We start from the raw sequence: 14,599 nt of genomic DNA, 5'->3' as shown, positions 1-14,599 counted from the left end.
CTTCCTTTTTCCCTTCCCTCCGTTTTTCCCTTCCCTCCCCTTTTCCCTTCCCCTTTTCCCTTCCCCTTTTCCCCTTCCTTTTTTTCCTTTCCTTTTTTCCCTTCCCTTTTTTCCCTTCTTCCCTTTTTTTCCCTTCTTCCCTTTTTCCCTTCTTCCCTTTTCCCCTTCTTCCCTTTTTTTCTTCTTCCCTTTCCATTCTTCCTTTCCCTTCTTCCTTTTCCTTTCTTCCCTTTTCCCTGTCTTCCCTTTCCCTTCCCTTCCCTTCCCTTTCCCTTCCCTTTCCCTTCCTTTCCCTTCTCTTTCCTTCCCCTTTTCTTCCCTTCCCTTTCCCTTCCCCTTCCCTTCCCTTCCCCTTCCCATCCCTTCCCCTTCCCTTCCCATTTCCCTTCCCTTCCCCTTCCCTTCCCTTCCCCTTCCAATCCCTTTCCCTTTCCCTTGCCCCTTCTCCCTTCCCTTTCCCTTTCCTTTCCCTTTCCTTCCCTATCCCTTCCTTTCCCTTCCCTTTCCCTTTCCCTTCTCTTTCCTCCCTTCCCTTCCCCTTTCCCTTCCCCTTTCCCTTCCCCTCCCCTTCCCCTGCCCTTCCCCTTCCCTTCCCTTCCCTTCCCTTTCCCTTCCTTCCCTTCCCTTCCTATCCCTTCCCTTCCCTTCCCCTTCCCTTCCCTTCCTCTTCCCTTCCCTTCCCCTTCCTTCCCTTCCCTTTCCCTTCCCTTTCCCTTTCCCTTTCCCTTCCTTTCCTTTCCTTTCCTTTCCCTTCCCTCCCTTCCCTTTCCCTTCCCTTCCCTTTCCCTTCCCCTTCCCTTCTCCCTTCCCTTCCCTTCCCTTCCCTTCCCTTCCCTTCCCCTTCCCTTCCCTTCCCCTTCCCTTCCCTTTCCCTTCCCCTTCCTTCCCTTCCCCTTCCCTTCCCTTTCCTTTCCCTTTCCCTTCCCTTTCCCTTCCTTTCCCTTTCCCTTCCCTTCCCCTTCCCTTCCCCTTCCCTTCCTTCCCCTTCCCTTCCTTTCCCTTTCCTTTCCCTGTCCCTTCCCTTTCCCTTCCCTTTTCCTTCCCTTTCCCTTTCCCTTCCCCTCCCCTTCCCCTCCCCTTCCCTTTCCCTTCCCTTCCCTTCCCTTCCCCTTCCCTTCCCTTCCCCTTCCCTTCCCTTTCCCTTCCCTTTCCCTTCCCCTTCCCTTCCCCTTCCTTTCCCCTTCCCTTCCCCTTCCCTTTCCCTTCCCCTCCCCTTCCCCTCCCCTTCCCTTCCCCTTCCCTTTCTCTTCCCTTCCCTTCTTCCCTTCCCTTCTTCACTTCCCTTCTTCCCTTCCCTTCTTCCCTTCCCCTCCCTTCTTCCCTTCCCTTCCCTTCACTTTTCCCTTCCCTTCCCTTCCCTTCCCTTCCCTTCCCTTCCCTTCCCTTCCCTTCCCTTTCCCTTCCCTTTCCTGTGTCACAGCAGAGACTCCTGGAAAGAAACCTCAGCTTCTGGTCAGTTGAGGAAGAATCAGCAAGGAAGCAAAGGCTGTGGCCCATGACATCAGCAGTCTCTTCTCTGGAATTCTACTGTATCCTGGAGAGCTCTTGGAATACCGTGATGTCACTAGTGTTGTAGCAACACCACGTGAGCTTAGGACATTAGTTCAGTGCTGTAAGTTTCACCTACAGAGATGTGGTCAAGACTGAGGCGTCTAGTTGAGAGAGACAATACACAGCATGGAGAGACCAGAACAAGGAAGAAGGAAGCAGGCCCTAGGTCTCACTGGAAAACATGGAGAAATCTCTGGTGCTGGGAAAGACACAGTGAGTCCAGTAGGGCTGGGCAGCTTTCTGGATGTGATGGTCTTGAGCCTTCCAGAGCTAGGGCTCAAGAGCTGGGAACTTGTGGGAAGGAAAAGGCCTATCCTGTTCTGGGTTCTTACAGAGCAGACCCAGATCAAGGATCCATGATGGTTAGTTTGACAGATTTAGGAATTGACAAGGCTTTAGCTGCTTTGCTGGGTACCATCTGCTTTCACTCTGAGTGGGAAAGCGGGCACAGAGTAGTTAATGAGATTTCTGTACCATAACTGTGTCTCCCCCAACCCCTGCTACACACATACTGGAGTCCTGTAGTTATGTGCCAGTAATAATAGGGAAAGGAGAGTACCCTGGCAAAGCCTGAGGTTCTCATACTTGACATCACAGCCACTAGCAGGGCAGGAGCCACCAAGTGCTGCTGTCTTTCAAGGGCCCCTGAGGTTTCTGAGTTACCAATTGTTGATGGCACAAAGGTCTGCAGTTCAGCCTGAGAGCTGTTAGATTCAGTGGACCTGGACGGATACTGTCTCCATCCTGCCAGCTCTGGGTGTCTTGGACTATCATTAAGGACTGCTTTGTGAATCTGGTGACCTTGTTCTGCCCCTACATGGCTTTCCCATTATCATGACAGTCTGAAGCATAGAGTAAGTGAGGTAGGCATCCATACACTACCTGAGTGTGACAGTAGCAATTTTCTCCTGGTTTTGCAAAGCACTTGGCTGAGGGCTCTGAAGCTACAGTGCATACTCTGTAGCCGTGAATAAGCCTTAGGAGGATGCACCCTGGGTCACATTGTCTAGGGAGACAGAGGAAACCTGCTGACTTCTGAGACATCCTCCTCCCTATAGAGAGATGGGAGAACTGACATCCACAGAGGGGGAGACTCAAGTCTTGTCTTTGAGAAGCTGCTAGAGCAAAGTCTCATCTTCAAGTTACTTCCTGAGCATCCTTCAGTGGGTCAGGTTTGACTGAGATGAGGTGGTGCATAGGGCAGGTACTGTGCTTTGACTTCTAGAATAGGGAATTACTGAGATACTTAACTTTGTCTAAATTGTTTGTCAGTGAGATATAACATCTGAATGGACATGGTTTACCCCACATCAATCATTTGTTCTTGGTACCACCAAGTACACTTCTGAATCCACACTCCAGACTTCTGAAGAATTTGCAATCCAGGCTAAATATGGTGCTAGCTCCTCATTTCAGGACTGCCAGGAAATTCTCAAGTGTGAACTGAGGCTCTGGGAAGGGTCTAGGGCAAATGAACCCTAATAATATGTCTCCTGTGTCCTTTGCCTGCCCTTCACATGCTCCGATGAGTATTCTTTAAGCTGGCTGTGCCCATTTCCTTCCTAAGGGCATGTGCACTGTCACAGGTGGCTCCAGATCAAGAAATTAGTCTTTGTGTAGCTCTAGGTGAAGCAACATAGCAGTGACACACTACATACTCTCCCATGACTGTGACACATTTGTCCTTACATGTCTGTGTCTGGCCTGCCTCTAGCCATTCATCTTTCCTCAAACTTGAGTGCAGGAATGGACGATTAATGGGAGTGTTTGCTCTTTTTGTCTCAGGGCTCACCTGGAGAACCCTAGTATTAGCATCTCCAGCCTGACATGTCACTAGTTGATCACACATTGGCTAATATTGTGTTGGCTGGAATTTATTGGACTGATGATTCAGGGAAATTTTTCTCACTAACTAAGGGACATTTCTTTGTTCTGACAGGACACCCATAAGCTCCCACCACACCCACATACAGTAACAGCCTTGTGGATCCTCCACAATGTGCTTGTTGACATCAGGGGACTGATCTTTCCTCTCCTCCATCCTGACCTTTATTTCTCGTGTTATTTAGCAAACTTTATTTCTCATGTTATTGTTTGGGGATCTCAACAAGGGGCCAGTCATTTCCTGGGATGTGTTTTGAAGTGAGTCTTCATCTTCCCATACATGAAGTAGTGATTATACTCTAATGAAACAGAAAGAGATCTCTGGCTTTGTAAGGAGGAGGTGTTGAAGGTCTTCCCTTGTGTTTCTGGGAAGGCTCCTGGGAATGGCAACATGGTTCTGGTGAAGTGGAGAAGAGCTAGTTAATGGATAAGTGAGGTCTGCTGGAGGTGACCCTAATCATCCCTTCTATGGTGATTCTATTCTATCCTGGAGAGTCCTTGGTAATCTCTATGATGTCACCGTGTTGTGGTAACACCAATGCCTGTGGGTTATTCATTCAGTTCTCATAGACATGTTGGCAAGACTGAGCAGGCTGCTTGGGAGAGAGAATGGAGAACATGGAGAGACCAAAGAGAGGAAGAAGGAAGCTGGCCTCAGTGTCAAACCTGGAGAAATAGATGGTTCGGTCTAAGGCACAGTGACTCCTGAGCAGAGTTAGAGAAGTGTGCTGGAAGAAGTGAACTTTAACTGAGATTTCTGGTAGTAGAGCTCAGCAGCAGGCGGTTTCTGAGTAACAATGGGCCAATCCAGCTTTCTAAAGAGCTTTCTAAAGAGCAGACCCAGAGTCAAGAGTTTCTGATGGTTAGTTTCTGGAGAGCTATGAACTGTCCAGGCTGCAGCTGGGAATTCTTTCACTACATTCTTAGAGGCAAAGAAGGGCAGGAGGAACAGATTGACTGCTGAGATGTCTCTCTCTGGGTAGGGTGTGGCTGCACTTCATCCCAGTGGATTTCTTCAGTTTCCATGGGAATATGATTCCAATAGGAAGTGAAGAAACTCCCCTGGACACACAGCAGATCTTCAGATGCTTTGGTCCTGGGCACATGTGATTAAGCCTTGGTGCTGCTAAGTACTAGGGACAACAGGACTTAACTTGCATCACATCAGATATGACCTGACACTGTCCTCCAATTCTACTTGGCTGGGCTTGCTTATGCCTTCCAGGACCAGAGGGCTGCAATAAGGAGGGAGGCACATGATTATCCACAGCGCTTGAGGACAGAGACAGAGCTCAGGGGCCCCAGTTTGAGGATAGCTGCCCTGCTGTTCCAAAGCTTCACTGGGTTCCTTGCATTTTCTCTTCCTTAAGCTTCATCTTGGGACTCAGCATGGACTCTCCTGGTCCTATGCGATTCAAGAATACAAGTTCATTTGTCTTTGTCTACCATCAGGGACTACTCGGGAAGCACCATCCCAACTCTCCACCTTCACTGAGCAGGAGCAGGAGCAGGTGCAGGAAATGAAAAAACTAGAGAAACTCACCATTCGTCTACATGATATGGAATGTGAGAGAAATGAGCTGCGTGGAATCCTGGCCAATTACACAAACAAGGATTTGAACAACAGGTAGTGTTTATTCCAAGTTCTCTGCTGGCCATCATGACATCACAGTATCAAGCCCAGATTTCCTGAGGAACAGGAGGGTGAAACAACATGGTGTCTTGCTGCCTAAACTAATTTCATGAGTTTTTTTGAAATACAGAACTTGGAGCCTGGGTAGGAGTGAGATGGGGATGCAGGCTTGTCTGCTTCCTCCAAATGAAAAGCAGAGCCTATAGCTTGAATCACAGTCTGGGGATAGCGACAGTAGTATGTGAGCTCTAAATATGCATTTCAAGAGGTCTTGACAGGTGTGCCTTGTGAAAGATGCTAGGTGCGGTGAGTTTGTGTTGAGTCTTTGTGCTTGACCAGCAGATGACCATGTGCTGAAAGCTCCTGGCAGCAGCTGGAGGGGCCTGGTCCACTCATCCATCTCAGGGTGTGGCTGGAAGGCCTGGAGCTCATCACAGCTCCCCTCTGGTCTTCTTATACTCTGTGACAATGCCACATGCCAATATTTCTTGGGCATCCTGATTTCATGTGGTGTGTGTGTGTGTATGTGTGTGTGTGTGTGTGTGTGTGTGTGTGTGTGTGTGTGTGTGTTCCTGAGAGTCTGAGGGCATGGTCTGAGGATTTAACATAGTTTCCAATGGCACTGCTGAGGCCAGGGAACCCCACTTTGAGCTCTGTGCTCACCTTGGTAGAACATTCGAATCACATGAAGTTTACAAAACCATCCTGAAGTTGGGGCTCCCTCCTGGAAATACTGATTGTGTGCTCTGGTCCTCCATGTAGCAATAGACACCCAGGAATGAGAAACCCTATTCTGAAGACAGGAGAATGTCCCCATAGGTTTCTGGTGAGTCCACATATGTGACACAGACTCCTGGGAACTTCTTAGAGCGCTTATCTATAGCTCCAAGCCCACTGTGGGTGCTCATGCATCATTGGATTTCTCCCCTTAGACCTCCTGGCTGTTCTGTCCTGGGGACAGGATAGGATGTTTAATAAGCACCAGGAGATCCTACTGTTTAAGTGCCAAGCTTTGGCATCCCCTGGACTGGGGTAGTCCATGGCACAGCTTCTTTCATGTGTTCTTTTTGGCCTGTGTTCATGGATTTTTTCCCTCCTGGGTCCATGCCCTACCACAGGCTAAATTTTGAACTCGAGATGCTTGAAATGGAACACAAGCAGGTGATGTCAGCTCTCCAGAAATTGCCCATGGAGATTAGTGATGCCTTGCACAAGTGCAAGGGGCTGATTGAGGAGACTGAATACTTTAGGTAAGTGCCTACTAGCTTGGGAGGGACTGTTTCTGCCTTTCTTGGTCCTTGACTCAAAGTGAAGGCTCTGGTTCTAGCCTGTGTGCCTCTTAGCCAGCATCCTCCTTTGTGACCCTTGGGTTTGTGCCTCTTGGACTCAGTTTTGCTAAGTGTGGAAAAACACTGAGGCCCTCCCATCATTGTCCAGGAGTGGGAGCCCTTAGATAGGAATATCCTTTGCATCATGAAGGGGATGTCCTGAAGCCCAGGGGCTCCAGGGCTCTGGTTGGAGCTTCACAGATCTGGTTTGCCTGGGCTCTGTAGAGAGAATTTATTCTGGTTGGGACTTCTGCCCTCCTTCAGAGAGTATTTGCCCTGTACCTGCTGATGCCTTCCCAAGACCATGAACAGTTAAGCACAGGTGTGGGCTGCACCCTGTTCTTAGAGGCACAGGATCCCTTTTGGTACCAGGATTTTCAGAAGTAATTTGAATCTATCGGGAATTTGGTTTTTCTCTGGATTTGGCCTGCGTTTGAGTGATGCTGGCTTGGCTACTGAGAGCTCCATTCTTGGGCTGTCTAGGGGCCTCCGACTTTTCAGGGTTAGTGGCATTAGAAGTAGAGATGGCAAATGCAGCCTCTCTGAGGCTCACCATTTCTTTCTTTGGTGGTTCAGTTACTTCCATGGCTGCTTCCTACGAGAGTGCAATCACCTAAAGAAGAGTGTACGTGTGTTGAGGATCCAGAACATACAGCTGTGGAAGGAGCAGATTGAACTGCAAAAGACCTGTGAGGAGGTGAAGAAACTCTTGAAGGAGGCCCATGAGAAGATCTGTGACCCCTGTGCTGAGCAGCAGCAGGTAGGCTGAGGCAGTAGGGGCAAGCTGCCCAACTGTCCAACCATAGTCATAAAGACACCCATGTAACCATCCACCACTCATGCAGACTCCACTTACATACCATCCAATTGTTCATTTCTGTGATCATTCACAAGTCTCTCTGTAGAGTTAGCCTCTTTCAAGATACTGGATGATTGGCAAACAAACCCTCCTGCTCTGCTAGAAGCTGCAGTACATTCAGAGAGATGGGTCAGTCAGCTCTAACACACCTACATGTTATTATGTTACCAGTCTGCTATGCAGAGAGCTACTTGGAGAATATCACAGAGCTCTCATTGATTAGGTCAGTGGCCTGTGGCTCATTTGCTTTGCAGATGTCATGTGAGATCACAGGTAGGAAACAGTTTGTAAGAATTAGAGCCCAGGGCCAGTGCAAAGTGAGTAGTTCTCATTTTGGGGTCAATTTTGGGGTGGCATGTGCTCTTCTGCTTTCTCCCTACATCCCAATGTGCTCTCTTCCCTTAGCTTAACTCTTGGTTCATACTGTCAGAGGCCTGAGTATCAGCTTGTCAGCCTGTTTTCTGTGGGTGGTGCTGGACAGTTCTCCCCTCCTGGAGTTTCCAGTCTGGAGCTGACTGAATGACCATAGATGTGGGAGGACTTTGACAGCCTGAGGGTTGGAGTGACTGATTTGAGGCTTCAAGAGAACATTTTCTCCAATCACTTCAACATAGTTTGACTAAGCTGTGTGCTCTCCTCTAGGCATTTTTAGTTCCCAAGTGACGGATAGCTGTGTTGTAAGTCTCTGCTGAAACATGTGATGTGTATAGTCTAAATTCAATTGTTCACTCAATGCGATGTACCCTTCCTTGTTTTCTGCTCACTTTTGATATCTGTGGCCGGTGTGTGATCTATGCAGGCATGTGTAAATGTGTGCATATGTGTGTGTTCAGAGGCTACATAATGAAATCCTATGTTGTCATCTGTTGCTCACTCCCTTGTTCCCTTGAGCCCAGGTCATTCAATGAACCTAAAAATTTCTGTTTGGGCCATTCTGGCTGGCCAGCACTCTGGCTCCCCTCTTCCACAGGGGGACCTTTTGTCTTGTCTCATGTAATTGTAGTAAGTTTAAATTGCTTTCTGTTGTGTTTATACACTTTTATTGCTTTGGTATACATGTGTTTTTTTTTTTTTTTGTTTTTGTTTTTGTTTTTAGATTAGGTCCCATTCCCAAGATATCACATTATGTATATTCAAACAGTTCAAAATCATAAATAAATGTGAAGTGAACATGAATTATGTATTTGCTGACTTAATAATTATATCCATTTTCAATATCAACCCATTATTACACTGAATTGATCCTTGGCTTTACATTTCTATATTTGTATGTTTGGTTCCAAGAAACACGAGATTTTTCTTCAAAGTTTATTTTTGTAGATAAAAAATTGTCTCAAGACATGTGTTTTTTAATAAATAACAAAAATCAAACAATACAGCTATTTTAAACATCAATTAGACTTCTTCCTTTTCACTACACAAAGCTAACACAACAGGAAGTGTCTGATTTGTCTCATTGGCTTCACAACACGGAATCCCACAGTGCATCTCTTTGCTGACATTGTGCTGCTGACTATGTCATGTGCATCGCTGTGTCTTAGAACAGATTCCCTCTCATAGCTGTGTGGAGTGCTGTGTTCCTGAAAAGCACTGCAGGTGATGTCACTGGCCTCCTTCTGACTGACATTGGGGTGATTTCGTATCATACGCCCTGTAATCTGTTGACAACTTCCTGGGTGTTGACCATGGGTCACTCTCTTTCACTTGAGCTATCCAGGTCTTCTTGGAGGAGCTAGGGTAAGTTTAGTGAAGATATTATGATGGATTAACTTGCAACCTGTGGGATCAGTGAGTGTTTGGATGTATAAAGACCATGGAAGGAAAAGAGTGCAGGCCAGGGTAGCAGAGGCTGGCTGAGTCTAAGAGCCTTGTACACAGCAGGGAAGACCCATGACCTCCCCCAGAGCAGAAAAGCTGCTACAAGGCAGCAGTCCTCTCTTGGCCATATGTTCAGGAAGTGTGTGTGTGTGTGTGTGTGTGTGTGTGTGTGTGTGTATGTGTGTGTGTATCTGTGTTTGCATTTCTGTCCAACTGTGAGGGTGAACCTCTCTGTGTGTGTGTGAATTCTGGCTGCTCTTTCTACAGTAGTGTTCCTTTATGTTTGTGTTTATGACCTTGTGTGGGTTAATGGGTGTTTCTGTGCCCATGTTTCCTGTATGTGTAGGGGTAAGTGCTTGTGTGTGTTGGGAGTATGGGTGCTTATGAGTGCAAGTATGTGCTTCTGTGTGTGAATGTGTAAACTTGTGTGTGTGTGTGTGTGTGTGTGTGTGTGTGTGTGTATGTGTGTGTGTGTATGTGTGTGTGTGTGTATTTCTCCAAACTTATTCATGAAACATCTTTAATGATGATGGAGACCCAACATTATTGAGAATGTACTGTGCCCACACACTTGGCATCTATCAAATTCTGTATTCTTTTGCCCATCTTTCTACATGTCCACCTAGCTCTCTAGAATGAAAGGATAGAAAAACTGCTGTATCTCAGTGGTTTTCAGTATATGTAGAGTCAAAAACTTTTATCTGCAAGGAAATCCTTGGAGCAAACCAAAGGAACTTGGTACAGGAAATCGAGGCCATTGTGTCTTTGAGGCAGGATTGGCTGGCTGAGAGTTTGTGTCCCTTCTCTGCCCGGGGTGAATGGTGACTGCATACTCAATGGTCTGTGGCTTACTTTGTCTTCTCTGTGCCCTGTCTTGTCCTTATCCCCATTGCCTGCTACCACTTTCTTTCCACTTTTGCCTAACCTTGGCTCAGTTTACCTTGGCTGTGGAGCTTGGACTGGATGTTATTGGTTGAGAGAGTCTGACTTGCAGTGTGCATCTTTCTGCATCCAAGTCCAGCAGGAGTCCCCTAGCCATGCTGAGGTGTGAGAAGGGGGCTGTCTCAGCACACCCAACTTAGGCTCATGATGGTGTGAAGCACTCACCATGTGCTGTGCCTGCAGCACTCAGTAACTGCTTTTCTTCAGAGTTCTTCATTCTGAGTTAAAATCCGCCTCATGAGGGCTGGGAGAAATGAGGACCCTCAGATATTGCTGGTCATATAAAATGATATAGTGCAGTGAGAAGCCACAAACAATTCTTCAGAAGGTTGAACTGCAATCCCCAGGTGACACAGTGATCCAGAACATGAAGTAGATGTCCCTAGAGAAGCTAGAGGGCAGCAGAGATTTAGCAGCGTTCCTCAGAGTAGCCTCTAGTAGAAACTATCTAGATGTCCATTATTGGAAGAGTGTAGTACAGTGTGGTTGAGCCCTTCCATGGAATATCATTTGACTCTGATTTAGTCAGCCTTTTGTTACTCATACAAACTTCTGAAATGATCACCTTACAGGGAGGAACTGTTCCTTTTGCATCCTGGTTGTGGAGATTTTCTAGTTTCCTGAGCTCATTGCTTTGGGTCTGAAGTGAGGTAGCCTGTGGTAAAGGGAGCTTCTCTTGGAGGAATTTGCTCACCTTGAGGGCAACTGGGAAGCACTGAACAAGACCAGTGGTCTGGTCCACCACCATGCAGTGGTCCTGTGCTGGGGTTAATTCCTAAACTGCACAGCTTGGGGAACTTCCTAAGCAGGGTTGGCTAATGGGCCAGGACCCCGGAGGTCTACCTGCCTGTGCATTAGGTTACAGGACAGGCAATTCAGTGTCTGAACTGCCGATCTCTCATACTCACTGTGTTTGTTTCTCATCCAACAAAAGTTAATCTTCTTCTCAATAGTATTTCTGGTGATTGCTCTTTATATTAGCATTAGCTGGGAAAAAACATGTTAGTGCATTACAGTGTGCTTGTATGTGTGCATACATGTACTTGTGTGCTTTCATGACTTTATGTGTGTCCATGTGAGTGAGCAAAAGTCCACTGAGAACACAATCTTCTAATGCACAGGAGCAGGAAAACCTGGAGGAAAGACTGAAGGACCTCCTGAAGCAGAAGGAGCTGGTCACCCAGCAAAGGGACTTGGCAGAAAAGCTGCAACATCACTTCAGTGTCTCTGAGATGAGGTGGGAGCCCAGGCTGGGAGGAGCAGTTAGAATGATGTAGGTCACCTGTCCCTGGATCTCTGTCCTTTTGGGATTCTCCCCATCTGGATGGCTCTCAGCCACAGCCACGGAAAGACCACCTCAGGGTATTGTGCTAGCCCAGTTCACAAGAACTTCTCCAGGAAACACTATGTTTGAGCTTTAATGTTTCTGGGGAATGTGTACCCTTATTCCCTCCTGAGCTCTCTGGTATCTTCTCAGTGTCCCCTGTGTCACCACATAAATCTCGCTATGGTAGTCCTCAGTCTAGCAGGAGGCGGGATACTTCTGGAGGACAGGGTGTGTTCCTGTCACTTTATTTTCCTTTTAAAACATCACCTTTACAGAAAAGTTCCTATTTTGGACAGATCTGCATGCAGCACACTCTTGCTGATTACAGGCTCTCTGCACTGTGCATCTGTCTCCTGTGAAAAGATTTTACTGGACATAAGATTATTTAGGGGTTGAGGTGTTGAACTCAGGCAGGTTTCTGTGCTGTAGGAATAATCAGAACCTTCACTGCTTTTATTTTGTAGGCTCTCTAGAGGGTCTACATTCAGTTTCCCAGGTTGCTCATTCACCTGGTATCTAATCAGGGCCATGTACATCTGCCCTGAACTGTTTATCAGACACTGTTATTTTTTTCTCACAACAGTGTATCTAGAGAACTGGAAAAACATGCTGAATTTCTTGCCCAGCATAGTGTAGTTCTCAGTTCATTTTCTAGTAGATTTTAGCTGAGAATAAAACCCAGACCCAGGTATAAGCTGACATTTCTCTGCTAGGAAATGCAGGGAATGACCTCAGCTGAAAGATCATGCTGGACTGTCCAGCTGACTAGAGCTGGTTCAGGCTCAAGAGCTGAGATAGCAGGTCCCCACCAGGCCTGTCCCTAACTGCCTTCCTCCTCTAGGTCAGAAAATCTGCACCACAAGCTGGAACATGTCACAGCCCAGGATGAGAGCCTCCTGCAGACAGAGCTGCTGCAGCAGGAGCAGGAAGTATCACAGGCAAGTGAGCCACCACTGCATTCCAACCCCTGCAACCATGGCATTCATGGGGACTGGGGGCTCTTGACATTGGCTTCCGATGTGAATAGACCCTGATTTTGTCTAGCCTGTGGCCCAGGCAGGCTGCTTCTGGGACTGATTGCCTTTCCTTCTCTCACAGCAGCTATGAGAGGACTGAGGAGGACAAAGAAGGCACAGACATCATGAACCCATGGTGTTCCCCACCCTTGGACCGAAGCCTCCTCAGAAGAAGACATCCTATGAGATTCCAAGGAAGCATGGCTATACTTGCTTTGAAAATGCTTTTTACAATTGCGACTGCCTTCCTACCATGTTTCCAAGGCCAGCCACAGGCTGTTGGTCTGTGCTTCAAAGTCTGTTGCATGATTAACCTAATCTTATTATTTTAATTAAGCAAGCTGCTTAACTTAATTTTTTTTGTTTGATTGTTTTGTTGGGTTTTGTTTGGTTTGGGTTTTTTGGTTTTCTTTGTTATGGTTTGAGGTTTTGAATTCATTTGTTCTTTCTTTTGTTCTTGTTGTTTGGTATTTTGATAAGGCTGTTTACTGTTCATATTGTGCTCCTTTTAAGGCACTATTGAGTAAAATGACTGTATTTTTTTTTGTAAATAAAAATGTGATTTCCTATTCCGAACTCTTAAGACTGATTTCTCTGGTCAGTATTGCTCTGGGCTCAAAGTTTATCTAGCTGTGTCCCAGCCAAACTGCTTTAGGTATGATAGCCTTTCCTACACTGACAGCAGCTCTTGAGGGACAACTGAGGAAGCCATAGATATGATAGCCTTTCCTACACTGACAGCAGCTCTTGAGGGACAACTGAGGAAGCCATAGAAGCCGCAGTCAGCTTGATCGTGCAACATTCTCCACCCTAGTGTCAAGGCCCCCTCAGATGAAGACACCTCTTTCAGCTGTGATCTCACCAGTGAGACAGACACCAGCTGACCTCCAGGTGGTCCAGCCCCATCACATCCATGGTCTGTTGACTCAGTATTCCTGAAGAAAAGAAAGCATCACTAATGAGCTTCAGACACAGAAAACCTGAGACAAGAGTTACTGCGAACCCTGACATTCAACAGAATGTGTTCCTTGTGAAGGATACAATAATGTGAAGGGTAGAGATGTTGGTGAGCAAGACTTTTTCTGTCAGTTTAATGTCCATGATTTGGCAAGCTCACTGAGTCCTTAGCCCTCCTCATGTGGTGTGAAATCCGTCATGGAAGACTGACTATCTTGATGTCAAGTTGTTCTAGACAGACAGTTTCTAACTCTTCACTCTTAATATCAGTTTCTAGGTCATGTGTGATATTTCATTCCTATAGCTCCAGAACCATCTGTAACTACAGAACTCTAGTGTGCCCAGTTTCGGTTACATAGTGAGTTCCCAGCCAAGTTAGGGATACACAGGACTTTGGATGTGGATGGTGTTGCCATCTCTGTGTATACCCATTTCATGATAGAAAAAGTATCCATGCTGTTCTTTCTGGACATAACTTTAGCTATCCCTAAACTATAGTATTCTGTATACACATTTTATGAAATGATCATGTGAACCATATTAATGAAACACAACAATACTGCTCTAATGCCTCTCAGGAATCTAAACATTTACTAAGGGAGTGTGCAAAAACTCCTAGACCTGCTTGCCATCCAGGCCTTGGTGATTTCCCTGTATGGGCAATCAAGGGCCATATCTTGTCCATGGCCCTGACACAGATGTGAGCCTCTGTGTTGATATATGTGACTCCTGTTACCACTGAGGGCTCTGCAGCCACCTTCAGTCTGGGCCACCACCTGTGACTATGGTACTGTCAAAGGATATGATCCCATAGGTGACGTGTGTGTTTTAGAGGACTGTGCTGCCACACAGAACCATAGTCACATCTGTGCCAGGATGGTTGCCAAGGGCCACATCTGTGTCCAAGGCCCTGCTTAAACTAGGGTCTGAATTGATGTCCCAGGCTCCAGACGCCATCAAAGACAGTTCAGATGCTTGGAATCTGGGCTACCACATGGACCCACTTAGGTACTGCTGCTGGGTCCATGGTGATCTGAGTGACCTGCATTACCAAAAAAGCTATGGAGACATACAGACCCATCAAGCAGCCTAGCAACATGTCTGGGTCCATGTTGCAAATACAACCAGTGTCTGTGGCCCATGTTGCCAATCAAGAGACACACAGGACCATCTTAGTCTCAAGGGCTGTCCTTCTTCCAGGGCCATACAGCTCTCAGTGGCCTGTGCTGCCACCAGGGACCATGGTAGCCTCCAGGCCTAGGCTGCTGCTAAGGGCCATGTCTG

General features: G+C 46.9%; 1 protein-coding gene across 1 annotated transcript; it reads left to right on the top strand.

The window, feature by feature from the left end:
- The first annotated feature begins 6,541 nt into the window (after positions 1-6,541).
- LOC131919060 (disks large homolog 5-like) lies at positions 6,542-12,376 on the top strand. The gene is made up of 4 exons (XM_059273119.1): positions 6,542-6,552; positions 6,745-7,156; positions 11,137-11,252; positions 12,184-12,376. The coding sequence occupies exons 1-4, from the start codon at positions 6,542-6,544 to the stop codon at positions 12,374-12,376; spliced, it is 732 nt and encodes a 243-aa protein (XP_059129102.1).
- Positions 12,377-14,599: the final 2,223 nt, after the last annotated feature.

Source organism: Peromyscus eremicus, chromosome 9 (assembly GCF_949786415.1).
Source record: "Peromyscus eremicus chromosome 9, PerEre_H2_v1, whole genome shotgun sequence".
Taxonomy (NCBI): domain Eukaryota; kingdom Metazoa; phylum Chordata; class Mammalia; order Rodentia; family Cricetidae; genus Peromyscus; species Peromyscus eremicus.
The sequence above is the reverse complement of the archived record's forward strand: the minus strand, read 5'-3'. Positions and strand labels throughout refer to the sequence as shown.

Bases quoted from the DNA above. Each gene is read 5' to 3' on its own strand.
- LOC131919060 (XM_059273119.1), top strand. The intron at 7,157-11,136 runs GTAGGCTGAGGC...TCTAATGCACAG, and splicing joins CCTGTGCTGAGCAGCAGCAG to GAGCAGGAAAACCTGGAGGA. The intron at 11,253-12,183 runs GTGGGAGCCCAG...TTCCTCCTCTAG, and splicing joins TTCAGTGTCTCTGAGATGAG to GTCAGAAAATCTGCACCACA.